Raw genomic sequence first — 18514 nt, 5'->3', positions numbered from 1 at the left:
TAAATTCTACAATAAATCCTTAGTTATACTTATACAAATATTATACAAATAAATCCAACCTGAATAAAAATTTATAAGCAAAGAAAAGATTAAATAAACCATGTTCCTACCTGTGTGAAAGTGCTTCAGGCAGGCCTTTCAGGCAGCGGTTTGCCGTCGGGACCGACCGACGGCAGGGGGAGGGAGAAAGCTGCAAGAAGCCTGAGTGCTTGAGGCAGCCGTTTGCCATCGGGCCTGACCGACGGCAGGGGGAGGGAGGGAGGGAGAATGCTGCAGGAAGCCTCATTACTTGAGACAGCGGTTTGCCGTCGGACCCGATGGACGGCAGGGGGAGAAAGCTGCAAGAAGCCTCAGTGCTGATCAATCTGGTCTTATTTGGTTTTATCTGGTTTTATTAAAAAATGTTAAAAATTGAACAGCTACAAAAAATTTGAATAGTCTCAAACAAGTGCATGTGTCTCGTTTATCACAGTCTATCTTTAATTACAGAATGCACTCCCTCACACACAGAAATATCAAGAAAATTAAAATACAAGCCTTTGCAAGGGTTCAATAAACAAATTTTCACTTTTTCTGCAGCACTTTTTAAAATGGCCAAGTGCCAATGTTTACTTCAGACTGCACGTGCGCGAACGCTCCAACGCGCACGCGCAGGGTTGCCAGCACCAAAAAAACTCATTTAAATTGTACCCGCCCCCTCCTACTTACAAAATCGTCACGAGTGGTAGGCTCCGCCCCCTGTGCGCCACGCCAAGCAGACATCGAGCTGCAAGGCGCTCGAGAATACCGCGTTTTTTTTCAGGCGCCGTTTTCGGCGCGAAAAACGGGCGCCCAGCTTGGAGGGGTGCCTGTTTTGCCGTGTGTGGAAACTTGGGGCCACAGATGCTACATTTTTCAGGAAAATTTTATATTAATGGGTTGAACAGTTTCTCATTAAACAATTAAGTTATAAATAGTGCATGTTTTACAAGATGCAGTATATCCTATAGTGATATGGTAAGAGGCCATATTGTTCCAAAGCAAATCATACATGTTAGGTAGTTCCTATGGGAGGAAAGCATTAATTTTGGTGCAGCATTCTTGAATTTCATATCTTTTACTTACTTCACAAAAATTCATATTTTTGAATGATTTGCAAACTGTTCTGTGGTTTTTGTCATTCTACGTGCAAGCTTTAAAAATTGCATTGTTGAAAACAAAGAGTAGCCTGTGTGTTCTATGATGTCCCAGCAGGAGACAGACTACAGCACACAGATAACAATTATTTATTCTCTCCTCCCTCAAACACCTGTTTGAAATACCACAATGAGAGATTTTTTTTTTAACACACTATCTAGATAATGAACATTTTTATAATACAGTGAACATTCAATAATTAGAAATATTATTTCATGAGTTCAATATTCATAGTATTTAAATGCAGACAGAGCCACTATTGGGGCATGCTACACTTGGAAGGTAGGAGTAAAGGAACAAATCAAAATGATCTCTACATCTTGAGGCACCTTATAAGAATTTTTGTCACATCTCCACAACTCAAGAAATGATCCATTAGCTAAGGTTTTATCAGTGCTGCAGCAAACCTTGTCATTAGAAATGCTAGGGAGGGTCTGAATTATGTAAATTATTGTCTTTGAAATCACGTTGTAATGGTACTGATGCTATAATGCACAATGTGAAGAGAGCACTGTGCTAGATATATTTTCACAATCTCCAATCATTTCTTTTGCAGCTACATTGCAGTGTTTTTTAAAAATAAAAGTCAGGCAAGGGGAAATGGTATCTTGGCTGTACCAGCTTTCATGTGTGTTCAACAACCTGATTTTACCAATGCCATTGTGTAATAAATATCAAACTCTGATTGAATCTAGCTATTTTGTGTATTATAATTGAGGATCCATTTACTGGTATGGTGTTGGTAAAATCATGACATTATTGTGCTCGTCACAATATCTATAGATAATAGGGCCAAATTTACAAATGCCTCACCTACTGGCCTTCCATATTGGGGAATCGCGAGTAATGTGGCCATGGTTTCCTGATATACCTGGCTGTCAGGTGAGACTCGTCATTGGTAGTGTACATTTATAAAATCAGTCCTGATATTTTCAATATGCCGTTCTCACACATGATGTTGTGTATCAGGTTGCCCCTAACATCAAACGCTATTTTAATTAATTATGTTCATGTGTCTACAGAACAAAACTTGGCCCAAAAATTCCAGGGTCCCTGCTCCGCCTCTGGAAATGTGTTGGAGCTAGGTGCGCAGTAACCAACAGGAGATTACACAGACCCAATCCCAAATCGCAGAGTTATGGTTTTAGCAATGTTTGGGATTGGCAATTCACACCTGTAGAGGCAGCAGTCAGACTGGCACCCTGCCGTTCTCACAAGGCGACACTAAAGCCCAGGAAAGACTCACTAAATAATTCCAGTTGTTGATTTTAAATGCTCCTTGGGCATCAAATGGCCATCCTTTTAAAGATACAGTAATTGATTCCCTGTGTATCATTTACCATTGCTTCGAGCCAGCTTGGGTCCTTCTACCCCAGCTACTGATATCTCTCCCTATTGGCTACCAATCACCCCTACAGCTACTGAACCCCACCCTCTCCCTCCCTATCCAACAGAAACTACTGAACCCCCCACCGCACCCACCAGACACTACTGAACCCCCCCCCCACCCAACAGACATTACTGAAACCCCCTCTCTCCCCCACCCACCAGACACTACTGAACCCCCCCATCCCCCCCCCACCAGACACCACTGAACCCCACCCTCTCCCCTCCACCAGATACTACTGAACCCCCCTTCCCTCCCCACCAGACACTACTGAACCCCCTTCCCCCCACCAGACATTACTGAACTCCCCTTCCCCCCCCCAACAGACATTACTGAACCCCACCCTCTCCCCCCCACCCACCAGACACTACTGAACCACCCCCCCCACCCAACAGACATTAATGAAACCCCCCTTCTCCCCCCCACCCAACAGACATTACTGAACCCCCTCTCCCCCCCACCTACCAAATAATACTGAACCCCACCAGACACTACTGAACCCCACCTCCCCTTCTCCCCCCACCTACCTTCCAACTCGGCCACCTCACTTCCTACATTACAAGTGACTACACTTCAAAAGTACTTCATTTGCTGTAAAGTGCTTTGGGATGTCCTGAGGTCTTTCTTTTTTTCTTTTCTTTTTCTCACTTACCTGAAGGCTGCTGTTAGCGTTGCAGCGGCCCGATCTTCAAACACACTTTGCTGGAGGAGCTGCCTCTTACTCTCCAATATCAGGGGTGCCTCAGGCCTCACCATTCAGGCGCAGGGTGCCACCCCCACACCGTGTACCCAAAAATGAGTGTCCCAAATTTCTAGGCCATTTTATTTTTACAAAGGAACTATTCTGTCAGGAAAGAGCCCATTCGCAAATCTGTTCTTTATTTCAGTTATGCAGTCCTATCTTACCCCTGATTTTAAAGCAGGCAAGGTGTAAATCGGACACCCGATCTGAACCTGCCCCATTCCCGATGAGCTTATAATTCCTCCTCCACTAGACTGCCAAGGATGAGACAGACACATCGCTTGCATCAGCAGATTATCACACAGGGTCATTTACTCCAATACAATAGAAAGCTGGGAATAAACATGAACATTTTAAACAGAAATCAAAGAACAATTAAAAACACTTCAGTTGCTGTGGTTCTAGTCACAGACAGCAACCACTTATCTGACATCCCATTATTCTGGCATAGCTAAACTGCTGGTGTGATTACACGGAGCAATGTTTTGTCTGTGTGTATAATGATGCAACAATATTTTTAAAGGGACATATGCAGAACATTACAAGTTTATAGCACAGAGGGAGGCTATTCAGTCCATTGTGCTGGAGGAAACAAAGGCATGGATGAGGGCTTCAGCAGCAGAAGAGCTGAAGCCCTCATCCTTGTTAAGGGCTTGAGGCCAAGTGAGGCTGTGGGCCTTTATTCCTCTTATTGGATACATAAGAACATAAAAAATAGGAAAAAGTAGGGAATTCCTGCTACAACTGGTGAGACCACATCTGGAGTACTGCGTACAGTCTTGGTCTCCTTATTTAAGGAGAGATATACTTATATTGGAGGAAGTTCAGAGAAGGTTCATGAGATTGATTCCTGAGATGAATGGATTGTCTTATGAAGAAAGATTGAGCAGGTTGGGCCTATACTCATTGGAGTTTAGAAGAATGAGAGGTGATCTTATTGAAACATATAAGATTCTGAATGTGCTTGACAGGGTAGATGCAAAGAGGATGTTTCCCCTCATGGAGGAATCTAAAACTAGGATGCAGAGTTTCAGAATAAGGGGTTGCCCATTTAAAATGGAGATGAGGAGGAATTTCTTCTCTCAGAGGGTCGTGAATCTTTGGAATTCTCTACCCCAGAGAGCTGTGGAGGCTGGGTTATTGAATATATTTAAGGTGGAGATAGACAGATTTTTGAACGATAAGGGCATTAAGTGTTATGGGGAGCGGGCAGGGAAGTGGAGTTGAGGCCAAGATCAGATCAGCCATGATCTTATAGAATGGCGGAGTAGGCTCGAGGGGCCAAATGGCCTACTCCTGCTCTATTTCTTAAGTGTCTGTGCCAGCTCTTTACTAGAACAATCCTAAACTAATTCCACTACCCTGCTCTCTCCTCATACACCTCTATCTTCCTCTGCTTTAAATATTTATCTATTTTTTTCTTAAAAGGTGCAATAGTCTCTGCCTCAATCATTCCCTACGGCAAAGCAATCCGTACTCCAACAATCCTCTATGCAAAGAAGTTTCTCCTAATCTCTCTCTTCACTTCTTTAGTTATCATTTTAAATTATTGACACCTCTTCATTCACTCTCCAACCAGAGGTGTTGGTCTTTCCCTACTCATGCTATCAAAACTCTTCATTGTTTTAAAAGCCTCTAATAAATCTCCCCTTAGCCTTCGCTGCGCCAATGAAAATAGTCTGACTATCTCAAATGATTCCTCCGAGCTATGAATTTCCATCCCTGGCATCATCCTGGTGTAGAATGCTGTAAACATTCTATCGACCTGAAATGTAATTGTAAGCAGTGGAAATAGACAAATGGTGGGCTGGAGTTGGGGCTGGGGCAGAATTCCAGAAGCTAGGAGTTCCCACTCTTGAGCCTGGATGGGAACGTGTCATATAAGTGGTGGCTGGTATATCAAATGAAATGAGGTTACCTGCTGCACCAAAAGGTGCTTGTGGGCTCCACTGGTGAAAACTAGGTCTGGTAAATGATCTGGACCCTCATGGATAATCAAAGGTAAACAGGGTTGGGCTGGGGTTGAGTCTGGGCAATTATCTCAATGGGTGGGAATCCAATAGAATTTCTGCAGGCATGGTGTAGACAGGCACCAAGGAAATGCCCCAAATGGTACATCCATCCACCCACAGCTCCATACAAACAAGATGTCCTCCAACTGACCCCACAAATCTCGGCGGTAGTTCATGGTGCAATTCTAACAAAAATTTGGTGTAGTAAATAAGAGACAGAACTGTTGGTTAAAAAGATCAACTATTAAAAGTTTTAACCACCAGCAAAAATTAGCTGCTATGGTCCTATCTGGTTATCATCCTGGCATAATTAAGACCTGACTTCTTCCAATATGACTAAACCAATGATTTTCAACTCGAGAAGTACTGCTGCAAAGGTGAAGAGGAATTTCCACAAGAGTGATGAGAATCCACAAGGCCTACTGTATTTTACTGTGTGTTTAAAGTATACCTTAGGTGTATGTTGACATTTTTGGTGTACTCATGCTAAAAAGGAAAGCTAAAGCGCCTGCTGTGGGCTTGTACTGACACACGCAATGTCAACTCTTAAAAAGTCCTACTTTATTTTGCAGTGCAAGTTGTTAAAAAAACTGCTCAACTTTTGAAAATATTTGTAAACTCTATCACCAAAGGATGCTACATTCTACCTTTTGAGAGGAACTGATTGTCAGTTCTCCTCAGTCAAAAGAAGCTGATTGATTCAGAGGATGGCAAGCAAGGCTCCATGTAAATGTTCCGGTGCTTATGTGCAAATCTTTCATTCTTCCAGTCATGGTGATGTAAGTGAGCCATGTAACTGTAGCTCCTCCCTCACCTTGCTGCTAAAATGTTGTCAGGCATGGCACCAATAGTGCAATAGAAAGATTGCATAGCATCCAAAATGTCCAATCAGACAATTGGATCTTTGCTACTTAATATCTGACTGGAATGAAACCTAAATTTTAGGGGGCCAGCACAAGATGAAGATCTAACCCTCTGTGTATCTCTTTTGAAACTTCTTTGTAAGATATGTAATTATATATCCTGCAAAACTTCAACTGTAGATATATAGATCAATAGATATGCAAATATAATTTCCAGCATAAAATGAGCAGATTATATCACAAACCTGCTGCCAGGCTAAGTACAGAATAGAAAAACCTGTATTACTTAATATACAAAAGAGTTCTACCTTCAACAGCCCTCTTGAAGAAAACCTTACAACTTCCACATGTAAGAACTCCATAGTGACATCCCGAGGCTTCATCACCGCAGATGAGACACAGTTTCTGCAGACTCAGGCCAGGGGCAAAGTGAGAAACATGGCCTCTTCCATTCTCTGGCCTTTAAAGAAGAGAAAAGAACAGATTTGAAAGTGGATTGCCGCACCATTAAAAATAATTACAACAAAGCATTCGTTTTACATACAGCTTTGGTGAAAATTTGCCAATCTTGTGTCACTTTACTTTCTATAGTTACATTCAGGTCATATACTTGTGGATGAACAGATTCACTTTCAAAGTGAAAATTATGCTGGTATAGTAGACTCCTATTAAACAGCAGTCTTTTAATTGACAAAAATCAGCTAATTGGCAGATTTTCTTTTGAAGTCCATTTTTGCATTGAATTATGTTTTACTTTGTTTGATTATCTGTCTTCTGGCCAGTGCCAATTAAGTTTTTTTTAAAAAACGGCTGTGCAATGGTGGAAAAACAGAAGTATCTTTGATCACTTCTCTGATCCAGTAATCACAATCATTATTGGGATGAAGCTCATTTATTATGCTGGACTTACATAAAACAGAGCTATGAGGTAAAGACTGACTTATAATAATCCGTTCAAGTCACCCAGAATTTAATATTTTAGTTCTCATCGGGAAAATGTCGAAAGCAGCAAGTTAGGAGCAATGAACAGGTCAAAATTAATCCAGCTATTTTGACATTAAATAAGAATTCAACATTCTTGAGTTAGCTAATGGTACATAACATTTTTACATATGAGCTACCCAGTTTAATTAAATATAAAATCATGTACTGCACTTAGCTAAGCCTCGTGTTGGACATGTTTTAGCTCAGTTGAACCAGTTCTTTCTGCTACTTTGAGAATTAATTTGCACATTTGTGATTCAACTGGAAAACAAACAGTACACTCCAAGGACCAAATGTGGCATTTCATGCTCAGGGTAATCTATATGTACTTTATTTGAATTATTAAGGAAGGGTACAGTGTATCATATAAAAAGTAACATCGTCTCCCATGACATAAGCTTTGACCAAATATTGACCTATACTAAAACATTACTGGCATGTTATCATCAATACAATATGTGATACATGAAGATCAGCTTAAAATTGGTAATTCACAGTGAGGTATTGTGTCATAATAGAGATACTGGCAGATGGACTTGAGAGATCCTACATAACATCCACATAAAGGATACATAATTGAGAGAGACAGAAGGAGACAAAGTAAACAGAGTTGTGCATCATACTTTCTGTTTCTATTGACCACTTAGAAAGAACAGTACAAAGACATCATAGTTTCTCGCTAAAGCAATATACAAAGAATGGCACATTAACAACTTGTTTGTTAACAACTATGTTTGTATCTTTTTATATAGTTAGAAGTCCTGCATTCCACTCTTATCTATTTTGAAAACACTTTTGTTTTTTTTGTTTGTAGACTACTGTGAATCATTGTAAAAATTGAAGGATTCTGTCAATTTGAGATAAAGTTCTAAAAGTTCCAAACTAAAATCTCTTCTGGATAGAAAATTCTACCACAAACATTTCTAGCTCCTATGATTAAAATACAGTTTTCTTTTCATTATAATTTCAGCCATAATTTTCACAGAAAAAACAACAAATTGTGTAGTTACAGAATAATATATCAGATCATGGGGGTTTAGAAATGTATAAAAGCCACATTATTCCATTGGATTCCGTAATTAGTAGGGTGATACTCATTTTTTCACAAAAATTGCAAGATCTTGCTTTTTGTGACGTTCCTGAATTATTGATGAAAATGTGGGTATGCAAGATTTTGTAACATTCTGTAAGATTTTGATAGCATCAATGAACAAAAAGCATCCAGTAATGATGCATCTGCAATAAAGATCTTTTAATACTACTCAAACCACTAATGAGTCACTTAACCAGTATTAAAACGGAAAGGTTTGTTGATGCAGCTGTGCAGTGCATAATTATTGCAAGCAATGGTAAAATTACGTTATAAAGCAAAATTTACAGGCCAAGCTCTAGTTATCCCAATGTGCTCTGTAATGGAGCATAGAAATGACATACTTGGTGATGTACCAAAGAAAGAAGTGCAAGGGCACATCATAAACATGGTAAACTCTCTGCCAATCAAGAAAAGGCATTGTATGGAAGTCAGAAAAAAGGTGCATGATGTAAGGCGTGAATATTCCAACTCAGCATGCCAAGGCTATCGTAGACCCTTTTGCCAGAAAGATTTTGGAAGATGCAGGACTTTGGAGTTTGGAGGAGCATTCAGAACTCATAAGTGCTCAGTGTTCTATGCTCAGATAGATCAGTGAGCCTCATAAGAAAGATGCCTCTATCTGCTAGATGAGAGAAGCAGCAGCCAGATGAAACTGGCACTTTTTTTTATCACTCTAACAGTTCATTCTGGTACTATTCTTCCCGACCTCCCCCATTTCATGCTGGCACTCATATCTACCCATTAAGCTCACTAATGCTCATACTTTTCTCCCTCCTACCCTGAATTTAAGTTATCACTCTTCATCCCCTTCCTCCCTCCCAGTTCACACTGGTGCTCTCATCATCTCCCCCATTATTGCTACTGGTGGCTACTATCTCTTGTTGCTGTTCCAAGGTATTGAACTCTGCTACACACTGTGGATAAGAATTTCTAATCTCACAAAATTTCCAGCCAACAGCATACAGTGATAGTCAATCTCCTGCAACAAAAAGAGGAAGTGGATGATAGGAGAAGTGTTAAAGGGAGGAGGTTGGAGCAGCACTGGAAGGATAGTAGGAGATGGTTTTTATCCGGAAATATGGACAAGGAAATGCTGCTCTGAACACCCACTGGTTTGGCCAATGAGGCTGGCCAAGTCTACTTGAAATCTTGGTGTCATATTTGATCATGAGTTGAGCTTCCTACATCATATCCTATCCATCACTAAGACCACCCATTTCCACCTCCATAGCATTGCCCGTCTCCAACCTTGTCCCAGCTTCTAAGAACATAAGAAATAGGAACAGGAGTAGGCCATACAGCCCCTCAAGCCTGCTCCGCAATTCAATAAGATCATGGCTGATTTGATCATGGATTCAGCTCCACTTCCCTGCCCGCTCCCCATAACCCCTTATCTCCTTATCATTTAAGAAACTGTCTATTTCTGTCAAATGTATTCAATATCCCAACTTCCACAGCTCTCTGAGACAGCGAATTCCACAGATTTACAACCCTCAGAGAAGAAATTTCTCCTCATCTCTGTTTTCATGGCCCCTTATTCTAAGATCGTGCTCTCTAGTTCTAGTTTCCCCCATCAATGGAAACATCCTCTCTGCATCCACCTTGTACAAGCCCCCTCATAATCTTATACGTTTCGATAAGATCACCTCTCATTCTTCTGAATTCCAATAAGTACAGGCCCAACCTACTCAACCTTTCCTCATAAGTCAACCCCCTCATCCCTGGAATCAACCTAGTGAACCTTCTCTGAACTGCCTCCAAAGCAAGTAAATCCTTTTGTGAATATGGAAACCAAAACTGCACGCAGTATTCCAGGTGTGGCCTCACCAATACCTTATATAGCTGAAGCAAGACTTCCCTGCTTTTATACTGCATCCCCTTTGCAATAAAGGTCAAGATACCATTGGCCTTCCTGATCTTTGCTGTACATGCATACTATCCTTTTGCATTTCATGCACAAGGACCCCTAGGTCCCGCTGTACTGCGACACTTTGCAATCTTTCTCTATTTAAATAATAACTTGCTCTTTGATTTTTTTCTGCCAAAGTGCATGGCCTCACACTTTCTAACATTATGCTCCATCTGCCAAATTTTTGCCCACTCACTTAGCCTGTCTATGTCCTTTTCCAGGTTTTTTGTGTCCTCCTCACACATTGCTTTTCCTCCCATCTTTGTATCGTCAGCAAACTTGGCTACGTTACACTCAGTCCCCTCTTCCAAGTCGGTAATATAGATTGTAAATAGTTGGGGTCCCAGCACTGATCTCTGCGGCACCCCACTAGTTACTGGTTGCCAACCAGAGAATGAACCATTTATCCCAACTCTCTGTTTTCTGTTAGTTAGCTAATCCTCTATCCATGCTAATATATTACCCCCAACCCCATCAATTTTTATCTTGTGCAGTAACCTTTTATGTGGCAACTTGTCAAATGCCTTCTGGAAGTCCAAATACACCACATCCACTGATTCCCCTTTATCCACCCTGTTCGTTACATCCTCGAAGAACTCCAGCAAATTTGTCAAACATGACTTCCCCTTCATAAATCCATGCTAACTCTGTCTGACTGAATTTTGCTTTTGCAAATGTCCTGCTACTGCTTCTTTAATAATGGACTCCAACATTTTCCCAACCACAGATGTTAGGCTAACTAATCTATAGTTTCCTGCCATTTGTCTGCCTCCTTTGTTAAATAGGGCCGTTACATTTGCAGTTTTCTAATCTGCTGGGACCTCCCCAGAATCCAGGGAATTTTGGTAAATTACAACCAATGCATCCACAATCCCTGCTGCTACTTCTCTTAAGACCCTAGGATACAAGCCACCAGGTCCACGGGATTTATCTGCCTTTAGTCCCATTATGTTACTGAGTACCACCTCCTTAGTGATTGTGATTGTGTTTAAGTTCCTCCCTCCCTATAGCCCCTTGGCTATCCACTGTTGGAATATTATTAGTATCCTCTACCATAAAGACTGATACAAAATATTTGTTCAGAGTTTCTGCCATCTCCATGTTCCCCATTACTAATTCCCCAGTCTCGTCCTCTAAGGGACCAACATTTACTTTAGCCACTCTTTTCCTTTTTATATACCTATAGAAACTCTTGCTATCTGTTTTTATATTTTGTGCTAGTATCTGCTACATCCGTGCCTTTGTTAGCTCTAGACATGACTATTCCAAACAACACCCTCTGGCCGGCCTCCCTAGTTATATACTACGTAAACTTGAGGTCATCCAAAACTCTGGCGCCCATGTCCTAACTCACACCAAGTCATATTCACATATCTCCCCTATACTCGCTGACCTACATTGGCTCCCAGCTATGCAATGCCTCGATTTTAAAATTCTCATCCTTGTTTTCAAATCCCTCCATGGCCTCACTCCTCCTCTGTAATCTCTTCCACCCTATAATCCCCCAAGATCTCTGCGTTATGCCAATTCTGGCCTCTTGAACATCCCTGATTTTACTCGCTCCACCATTGGTGGCCATGTCTGCAGCTGTCTAGGTCCTAAGCTCTGGAATTCCCTCACTAAATCTCTCCACCTCGCTACTTCTCTTTCCTCCTTTAAGATGCTCCTTCAAACCTAGCTCTTTGACCAAGTTTTTTGTAATCTGCCCTAACATCTTATATGGCTTGGTATCAATTGTGTTTTTGATAATGCTCCTGTGAAGCGCCTTGGGATGTTATATTACGTTAAAGGTGCAATATAAATGTAAGTTGTTGTTGCTGTCCAATAGATAACAGCAATGCCCTGATCCAAGATGAGGTCTCTGTCCATGGCAATATTGTACAGATTCCTACTTTCTCTGGGATAGATTATAAAGCACCCCATTAGCATTTAAAGTGTTGCTTTATTTATCGGCTTTCATGACCACTGGACGTCTCAAACTGCTTTACAACCAATTAAGTACTTTTGGAGTGTGGTCACTGTTGTAATGTGGGAAAATCGGCAGCCAATTTGCGCACAGCAACTCTCATAAACAGCAATATGATAAAGACCAGATCAACTATTTTTATTATGTTGATTGAGGAATAAATATTGGCTAGGACACCAGGGATAACTCCCCTGCTCTTTTTCAAAAGTGCCATCTTTTACATCCACCTGAGAGAGCAGACAGGGCCTCAGTTTAACATCTCATCTGAAAGACAGCATCTCTGACAATGTAGCACTCCCTTAGAGTGTGAGTCTAGATTTATGTGCTCAAGTCCTGGAGTGAGATTTGAACCCACTACTTTTTGACTCACAGGTGAGTGTGCTACCCACTGAGCTACAGCTAACACTATCTGAAAATTCAGTGTTTGAACTCCAAGGGTCCGAAATTGCCCTACGCAGTGTTTGTGGCAGTCATTTCACCAATGGAGAATTTTTGCACTGGTGCGGGATGCGCCGACCCCAGTATGGATTTGGGCTCTTTGTGCAAAAAAATGATGACTGCTCTAACCCGGCATTCCCCCGGCATTTGCGTGTCGCTGATGTGTCAGCGTTGCATCGCAACATCCCTCACCTTCTCTTGAAGGGGAGGGACTCTGCGATCTGAGCATCACATTCAGTGCCGTCCACTGGGCCACCAGAGAGGATGCCGGCCTGCCTGTTCGCGGCCCGGCTGAACCAACAGCCACCATTATCAGGCCGATTGAGGAGGTAACCAGGAGGGTCGATGTGGGCAGTGCGTATGATGTAGTGTATATGGATTTTAGCAAAGCTGTTGATAAGGTCCCACATGGTAGACTGGTCACAAAAGTAAAAGCCCATGGGATTCAGGGCAAAGTGAAAAGTTGGATCCAAAATTGGCTCAGAGGCAGGAAGCAAAAGGTAATGGTTGATGGGTGTTTTTGTGACTGGAAGGCTGTATCCAGTGGGGTTCCGCAGGGCTCAGTGCTGGGTCACTTGCTTTTTGTGATGTATATCAATAACTTGGGACTTGAATGTTGGGAGTATGATTAAGAAGTTTGCAGATGACACTAAAATAGGCTGTGTGGTTGATAATGAAGAAGAAAGCTGCGGACTGCAGGAAGATATCAATGGACTGGTCAGGTGGGCAGAACAGTGGCAAATGGAATTCGATCTGGATAAGTGTGAGGTAATGCATTTGGGGAGGTCAAACAAGGCAAGGGAATACACATTAAATTGTATAACACTGAAAAGTTTAGAGGAACAAAGGGACCTTGGAGTAGATGTCCACAGATCCCTGAAGGTAGCAGGTCAGATAGATAAGGTGGTTAAGAAGGCATATGGAATACTTGCCTTTATTAGTCAAGGCATGGAATACAAAAACAAGGAGGTTATGCTTGAACTGTATAAAACACTAGTTAGGCCACGGCTGGAGTACTGTGTGCAGTTCTGGTCACCACATTACAGGAAAGATGTGATTGCACTGGAAAGGGTGCAGAGGAGATTTACAAGAATGTTGCCTGGACTGGAGAATTTTGGCTATGAGGAAAGATTGGAGATGCTGGGTCTGTTTTCTTTGGAACAGAGGAGGCTGAGGGGAGACCTGATTGAGGTGCATTAAATTATGAGGGGCCTAGATAGAGTGGATAGGAAGGACCTGTTTTCCTTGGTGGTGGGGTCAACAACCAGAGGCATCGATTTAAAGTAATTGGGGAGAGATTTAGGGGAGATATGAGATTAGAGAGGAAATTTCTTCATCCAGAGGGTGATGAGGATCTGGAACTCACTTCCTGAAACGGTGGAAGAGGCAGAAAGCCTCACCACATTTAAAAAATTCTTGGATGTGCACTTAAAGTGCCGTAAACTACAGGGCTACGGACCAAGAGCTGGAAATTGGGATTAGGCTGGATATCTCTTGGTTGGCCAGCGCAGACACGATGGGCCGAAATGGCCTCCTTCTAAGATTCTATGACACAAAAAAGATGGTGGCCGCTGCAGCAGCACCTCCCCTTTAAGGGCAGCCAGGGCGCCACAGCCACGTGCGAGAAGCTGTTGGTGGCATCGCCCCATGCAGACATTGCTCCCGTGGATCAATTTCCCCCACGCGGTGCAAAGGGGTCGGTGCGGGGATAAGGGGTTGCCGCGCACACCGATGACGTCATTGGCGTGCGCTGTGCCGAGGCAGTAATCGCGGGGCACGCGCAAACCACTTTTTGCCGACAGAGCCCCGGGGGCAAATCCGCGCAGGTCGATGTGGTAGCCACGCCGCTTACTAATGTATTAGCGCTCCGGTAGAACCAGGCGACAGCACTAACTGACCTTGCGCAAAGGAGCAATTTCGGTCCCTAAATGTTTACTCAATGAGGTTCTTGGTTCACACATTCCTCATGGTGTTTATTCTCAGGGGTTGTGCTGAGCTATCTTCAACCATGTTGTGCCTTGCAACACAGATCTTCAAGGAGATCTATTCTTGCTTCTTCTTCAAAAAAAAGCAATGCATGCTCCTGGAAAATGTGTTTGGCAGGTATTACTTTCTGGTGGTGGCTGTACGCCATTTGTGTGTTGATGGAACATTATCCTTAAGTATGCCACAGGGTTGGGAGGTGCACAATCAACAAATATTTGTTGCCTCTGATGCTGCTGCTTCTGTTGATCAGTGCTCAAGTGTATGTCGGTAGGTGTGTGGTGACCTGCTTAAAGGACTGCTACATGGCAAACTGATTGACCCCAGTGATGTCTCCTGTAAGTGCCTGCAAGGTCACAAGTTGAGGATGTTGGTAACCTTCATTATTGGTAGTGCAGTATGGATGATTGACTGTCCCTGCTGGTCTCCTTAGACCAGATGACAGAATTCAGTCACCACCTTTGTGTTGAACTTCACTGCATTGTACTGCACTGTGCCTGTGTCATGCCCAGGTAGCATTGCATGATTATTGCAGTATGTTCACTGCCTGGGATAGTTGCTGGGTCAGAGAGTAGGGGTTAAAGGTTGTTACTCAGACTGGCAAAAGGTGGGAACTGGAGTTCCACAAGGATCGGTGCTGGGATCACTGTTTTTCACCATTTACATAAATGATTTGGAGTCGGAAGCACAATTTAAATATTTACGGACAACACAAAATTGGGGGTTATAATTAATAGGAAGACTGCGACAAAATACAAGAAGACATTAATAAACTTGCAGATTGGGCATGTTAACTTCAATATAGATAAGTGTGAGGTGGTACATTTTGGTAGGAAGAATAAGGAGGCCACATACTCCTTGGAAACTAAGGGACCGAAATTGCCCCGCTCCCCAATTGGGGGCGGTAAACTTGCAGGCGGGACTTTTATCGGCCGGCCCAGAAGTCCCGCCCCCAATGCGAAATTTTAAACGTGTGCCACTCCAAGGCAGCGGAGCGCTGTAATTTAAAGGGGAGGGCCGCTGCGCACTCTGCAGGCCCTTTGGTGGCCACCACCGGGGCACCATGGAAGCAATTGATTAGGCCAGAAGCCCGGCACCCATAACGGTGTACCCAGCTGCATGATGGCGGGCCGGTCATCGCGAGGGCCGTCATTGTCGGGCCGATGAGTCGGCTGACAAAAGAACATTGTGGTCCGTGGCACAAAAGGCCTCCCCTTTAAAGGGCGCCCTGCCCCATGGGGCACAAAGAGGTCAGCGTGGGGCAGTAAGGAGTTGGCACGGACGACGATGACGTCATCGCCAGGCATGCCCTGGCCCAGGGCGCAGCGCTATCGGCATATTGCACCCCAAACCTTAGGGGCAATTTCCCGGGAGGCCCAATAATCCCCCTCGCCCGGGTGAAAACTTCATTGTGCCCTATTAGTGCCCCCCAGAGGCACAAATGGGGCTATAACAAGTGGCAATTTCAGCCCATAAGTGTCCAATTGGGGTGGAGGAGCAGAGGGAGCTAGGGGGACAGATACACAAATCAAAAAGTTGTGACTCAGGTTAATAAGGTCATATAAAATGCAAACAAAGCACTGAGGTTCATTTCTAGTTGGATAGAGTTGAAAATCAGAGAAGTTATTTTAAACTTGTACAGAACCTTGGTTGGACCGCACTGTGAACAGTTCTGGGGGCCGAAATTGTCCTCCGCCCAAAACGGGGCGCACCTTCCGATTTTAACGTGTTCCATCTGCACCAATGCATTGGGGCGGACAATCTGCCAATTTTCAGCATTTTGCTTCTTGTTTCCAATCGGAGCGGTGTTGGTGTCGGGAGAGGGGCGAACATGGAGGCGGGTCAGAGCAGCGGAAGTGGGGATGGGTTGGAGCGGCCATCACTCTGAGTTATCAGTGCATTGCGCTGACGCGTCACAACATCCCTCCCCTTCAGTTAAAGGGCAAGGCTGCTGCGAATTCTGCAGGCGCTTTAGTGGCAAAAACTGGGCAAGAGGGGGTGCCGGGTTGCCTGTTGGCGGCCCGGCCGAACCCGTGGCCCTCATTGTCGGGCCAACCTGGCAGTCGGCTGACAATTAAAATAAAATGGTGGCCGTGGCAGTGTGCCCTCCCCTTTAAAGGAAGACGCGCCGCCCAGCCACAAGAAGCTTCCCAGCGGGAAAAGCTGTCGGGGACACCAACTGGCAGCCGATCCGCTTCTGCGGGGCAATTTCCCACGGGGCAATTTCCCATGCAGGGTGGAAACAGGGTTACCGCCAGTCGGTAAGGGATCGACGGGGCAGCAACACAGGCGGAATGGAGACATTATATCAAAATGGCAGCCCCTGCACGACAACTGAGCGGTGAGTGCTTACCAACCCCTGGTCGCTGCTTTCACGCGGCTACAGCTCTTATTGAAAGAGGCAATTTCAGCCCCGTGGTCTCCATATTCTAAAAAGGATATAGTGGCATTGGAGAAGGTGCAAAAACATTTTATTTAGGTTTAATCTTTCTTTCTGATATCATCTATCAGGTAAGACTGAACAGGCTGGTGCTCTTTGCTCTAGAAAAGAGAAGACTAAGGGGTAACCTTTAAGATTATGAAAGGTTTTAATAGGGTAAACATAGAGAAGATGTTTCCACTTGCTGGGGAGACCATAATTAGGGGCCATAAGTATAAGATAGTCACTAATAAATCCAATAGGGAATACTGAAGAAAAGAAAAGTTTACATTTATACAGCACCTTTCAGGAACTCCGGATGTCCCAAAGGCTTTACAGCAATTCTTTACCCAGAGAGTGATTAGAATATGGAAGTCACTACCAGTTGAGGTGAATGGCAGAGATGCATTTAAGGGGAAGCTCGAGGGAGAAAGGAATAGAAGGATATGTTGATGGGGTTAGATTAAGAAGGGTGGGAGGAGACGGGTGTGGAGCATAAACACTGGCATGGACCTCTTGGACTGAATGGTCTGTTTCTGTGTTGTAAATACTATGTAATACTTTGTAATGTTGAGTGGCTCCTATACGCTCAGTGCTTCCCGATGCCCTCTCCTCCTCTTCATTCACTTAGAGAAACCCAACAACTCAACTGTACTGTGACTGCTTTCACCCCTTCATCACACTGATATGTTCATTACTAACTTTTCAATCAACCTATAATGATACATAATTGTGCACGAGTTCCATTGACTAGCTTTGAACAAGACCTTAACAGCCCAAAGCAGCTTTACTTTTAGCTTTTTACTCTTAGGTGCCACATAAAAGGTTATTACACAAGATAAGAGATCATGGGATTGGAGGTAACGTATTAGCATGGATAGAGGATTGTTTCATGGACAGAAAACAGAGAGTAGGGATAAACAGGTCTTTTTCAGTTTGGCAGGTGGTAACTAGTGGGGTGCCGCAAGGATCAGTGCTGAGGCTTCAGCTATTTACAATCTATATGAATGACTTAGATAAAGGGACCAAGTGTAATGTATCCAAGTTTGCTGATAATACAAAGCTAGGTGGGACAGTAAGCTGTGAGGAGAATACAAAGCATCTGCAAAGGGATATAGATGGACTAAGTGAGTGGGCAGTAAGGTGGCAGATGGAGTATAATGTAGGGAAATATGAGGTTACTCACTTTGGGAGGAAGAATAGAAAAACAGAATATTTTTTAAAATGGTAAAAAACTTTTAAATGTTGGTGTTCAAAAAGATTTGGGTGTCCTTGTGCAAGAAACACAGAAAGCTGACATGCAGGTACAGCAAGCAATAAGGAAGGCAAATGGCATGTTTTCTTTTTTTGCAAGGAGGATGGAGTATACGAGTAAGGAAGTCTTGCTACAATTGTACAGGGCCTTGGTGGGACCACACCTGGAGTACTGTGCACAGTTTTGGTCTCCTTATCTAAGGAAGGATATATTTGCCTTGGAGGTGGTACACTGGATTGATTCCTGGAATGAGAAGGATGTCTTATGATGAGAGATTGTACAGAATG

General features: G+C 43.3%; 1 protein-coding gene across 1 annotated transcript in view; it reads right to left on the bottom strand.

The window, feature by feature from the left end:
- The window catches only part of LOC139275036 (progesterone receptor-like), a 456927-nt gene that overhangs the window by 344560 nt on the left and 93853 nt on the right, over window positions 1-18514 (bottom strand). The window contains exon 3 of the mRNA XM_070891938.1: window positions 6489-6640. Coding sequence (XP_070748039.1) covers window positions 6489-6640 — 152 coding nt within the window. The remainder of the gene's footprint in view (window positions 1-6488; window positions 6641-18514) is intronic.

The sequence above is a fragment of the Pristiophorus japonicus genome, chromosome 10 (assembly GCF_044704955.1).
Source record: "Pristiophorus japonicus isolate sPriJap1 chromosome 10, sPriJap1.hap1, whole genome shotgun sequence".
Lineage (NCBI taxonomy): Eukaryota > Metazoa > Chordata > Chondrichthyes > Pristiophoridae > Pristiophorus > Pristiophorus japonicus.
This window is presented reverse-complemented; position numbering and strand designations above follow the sequence as displayed.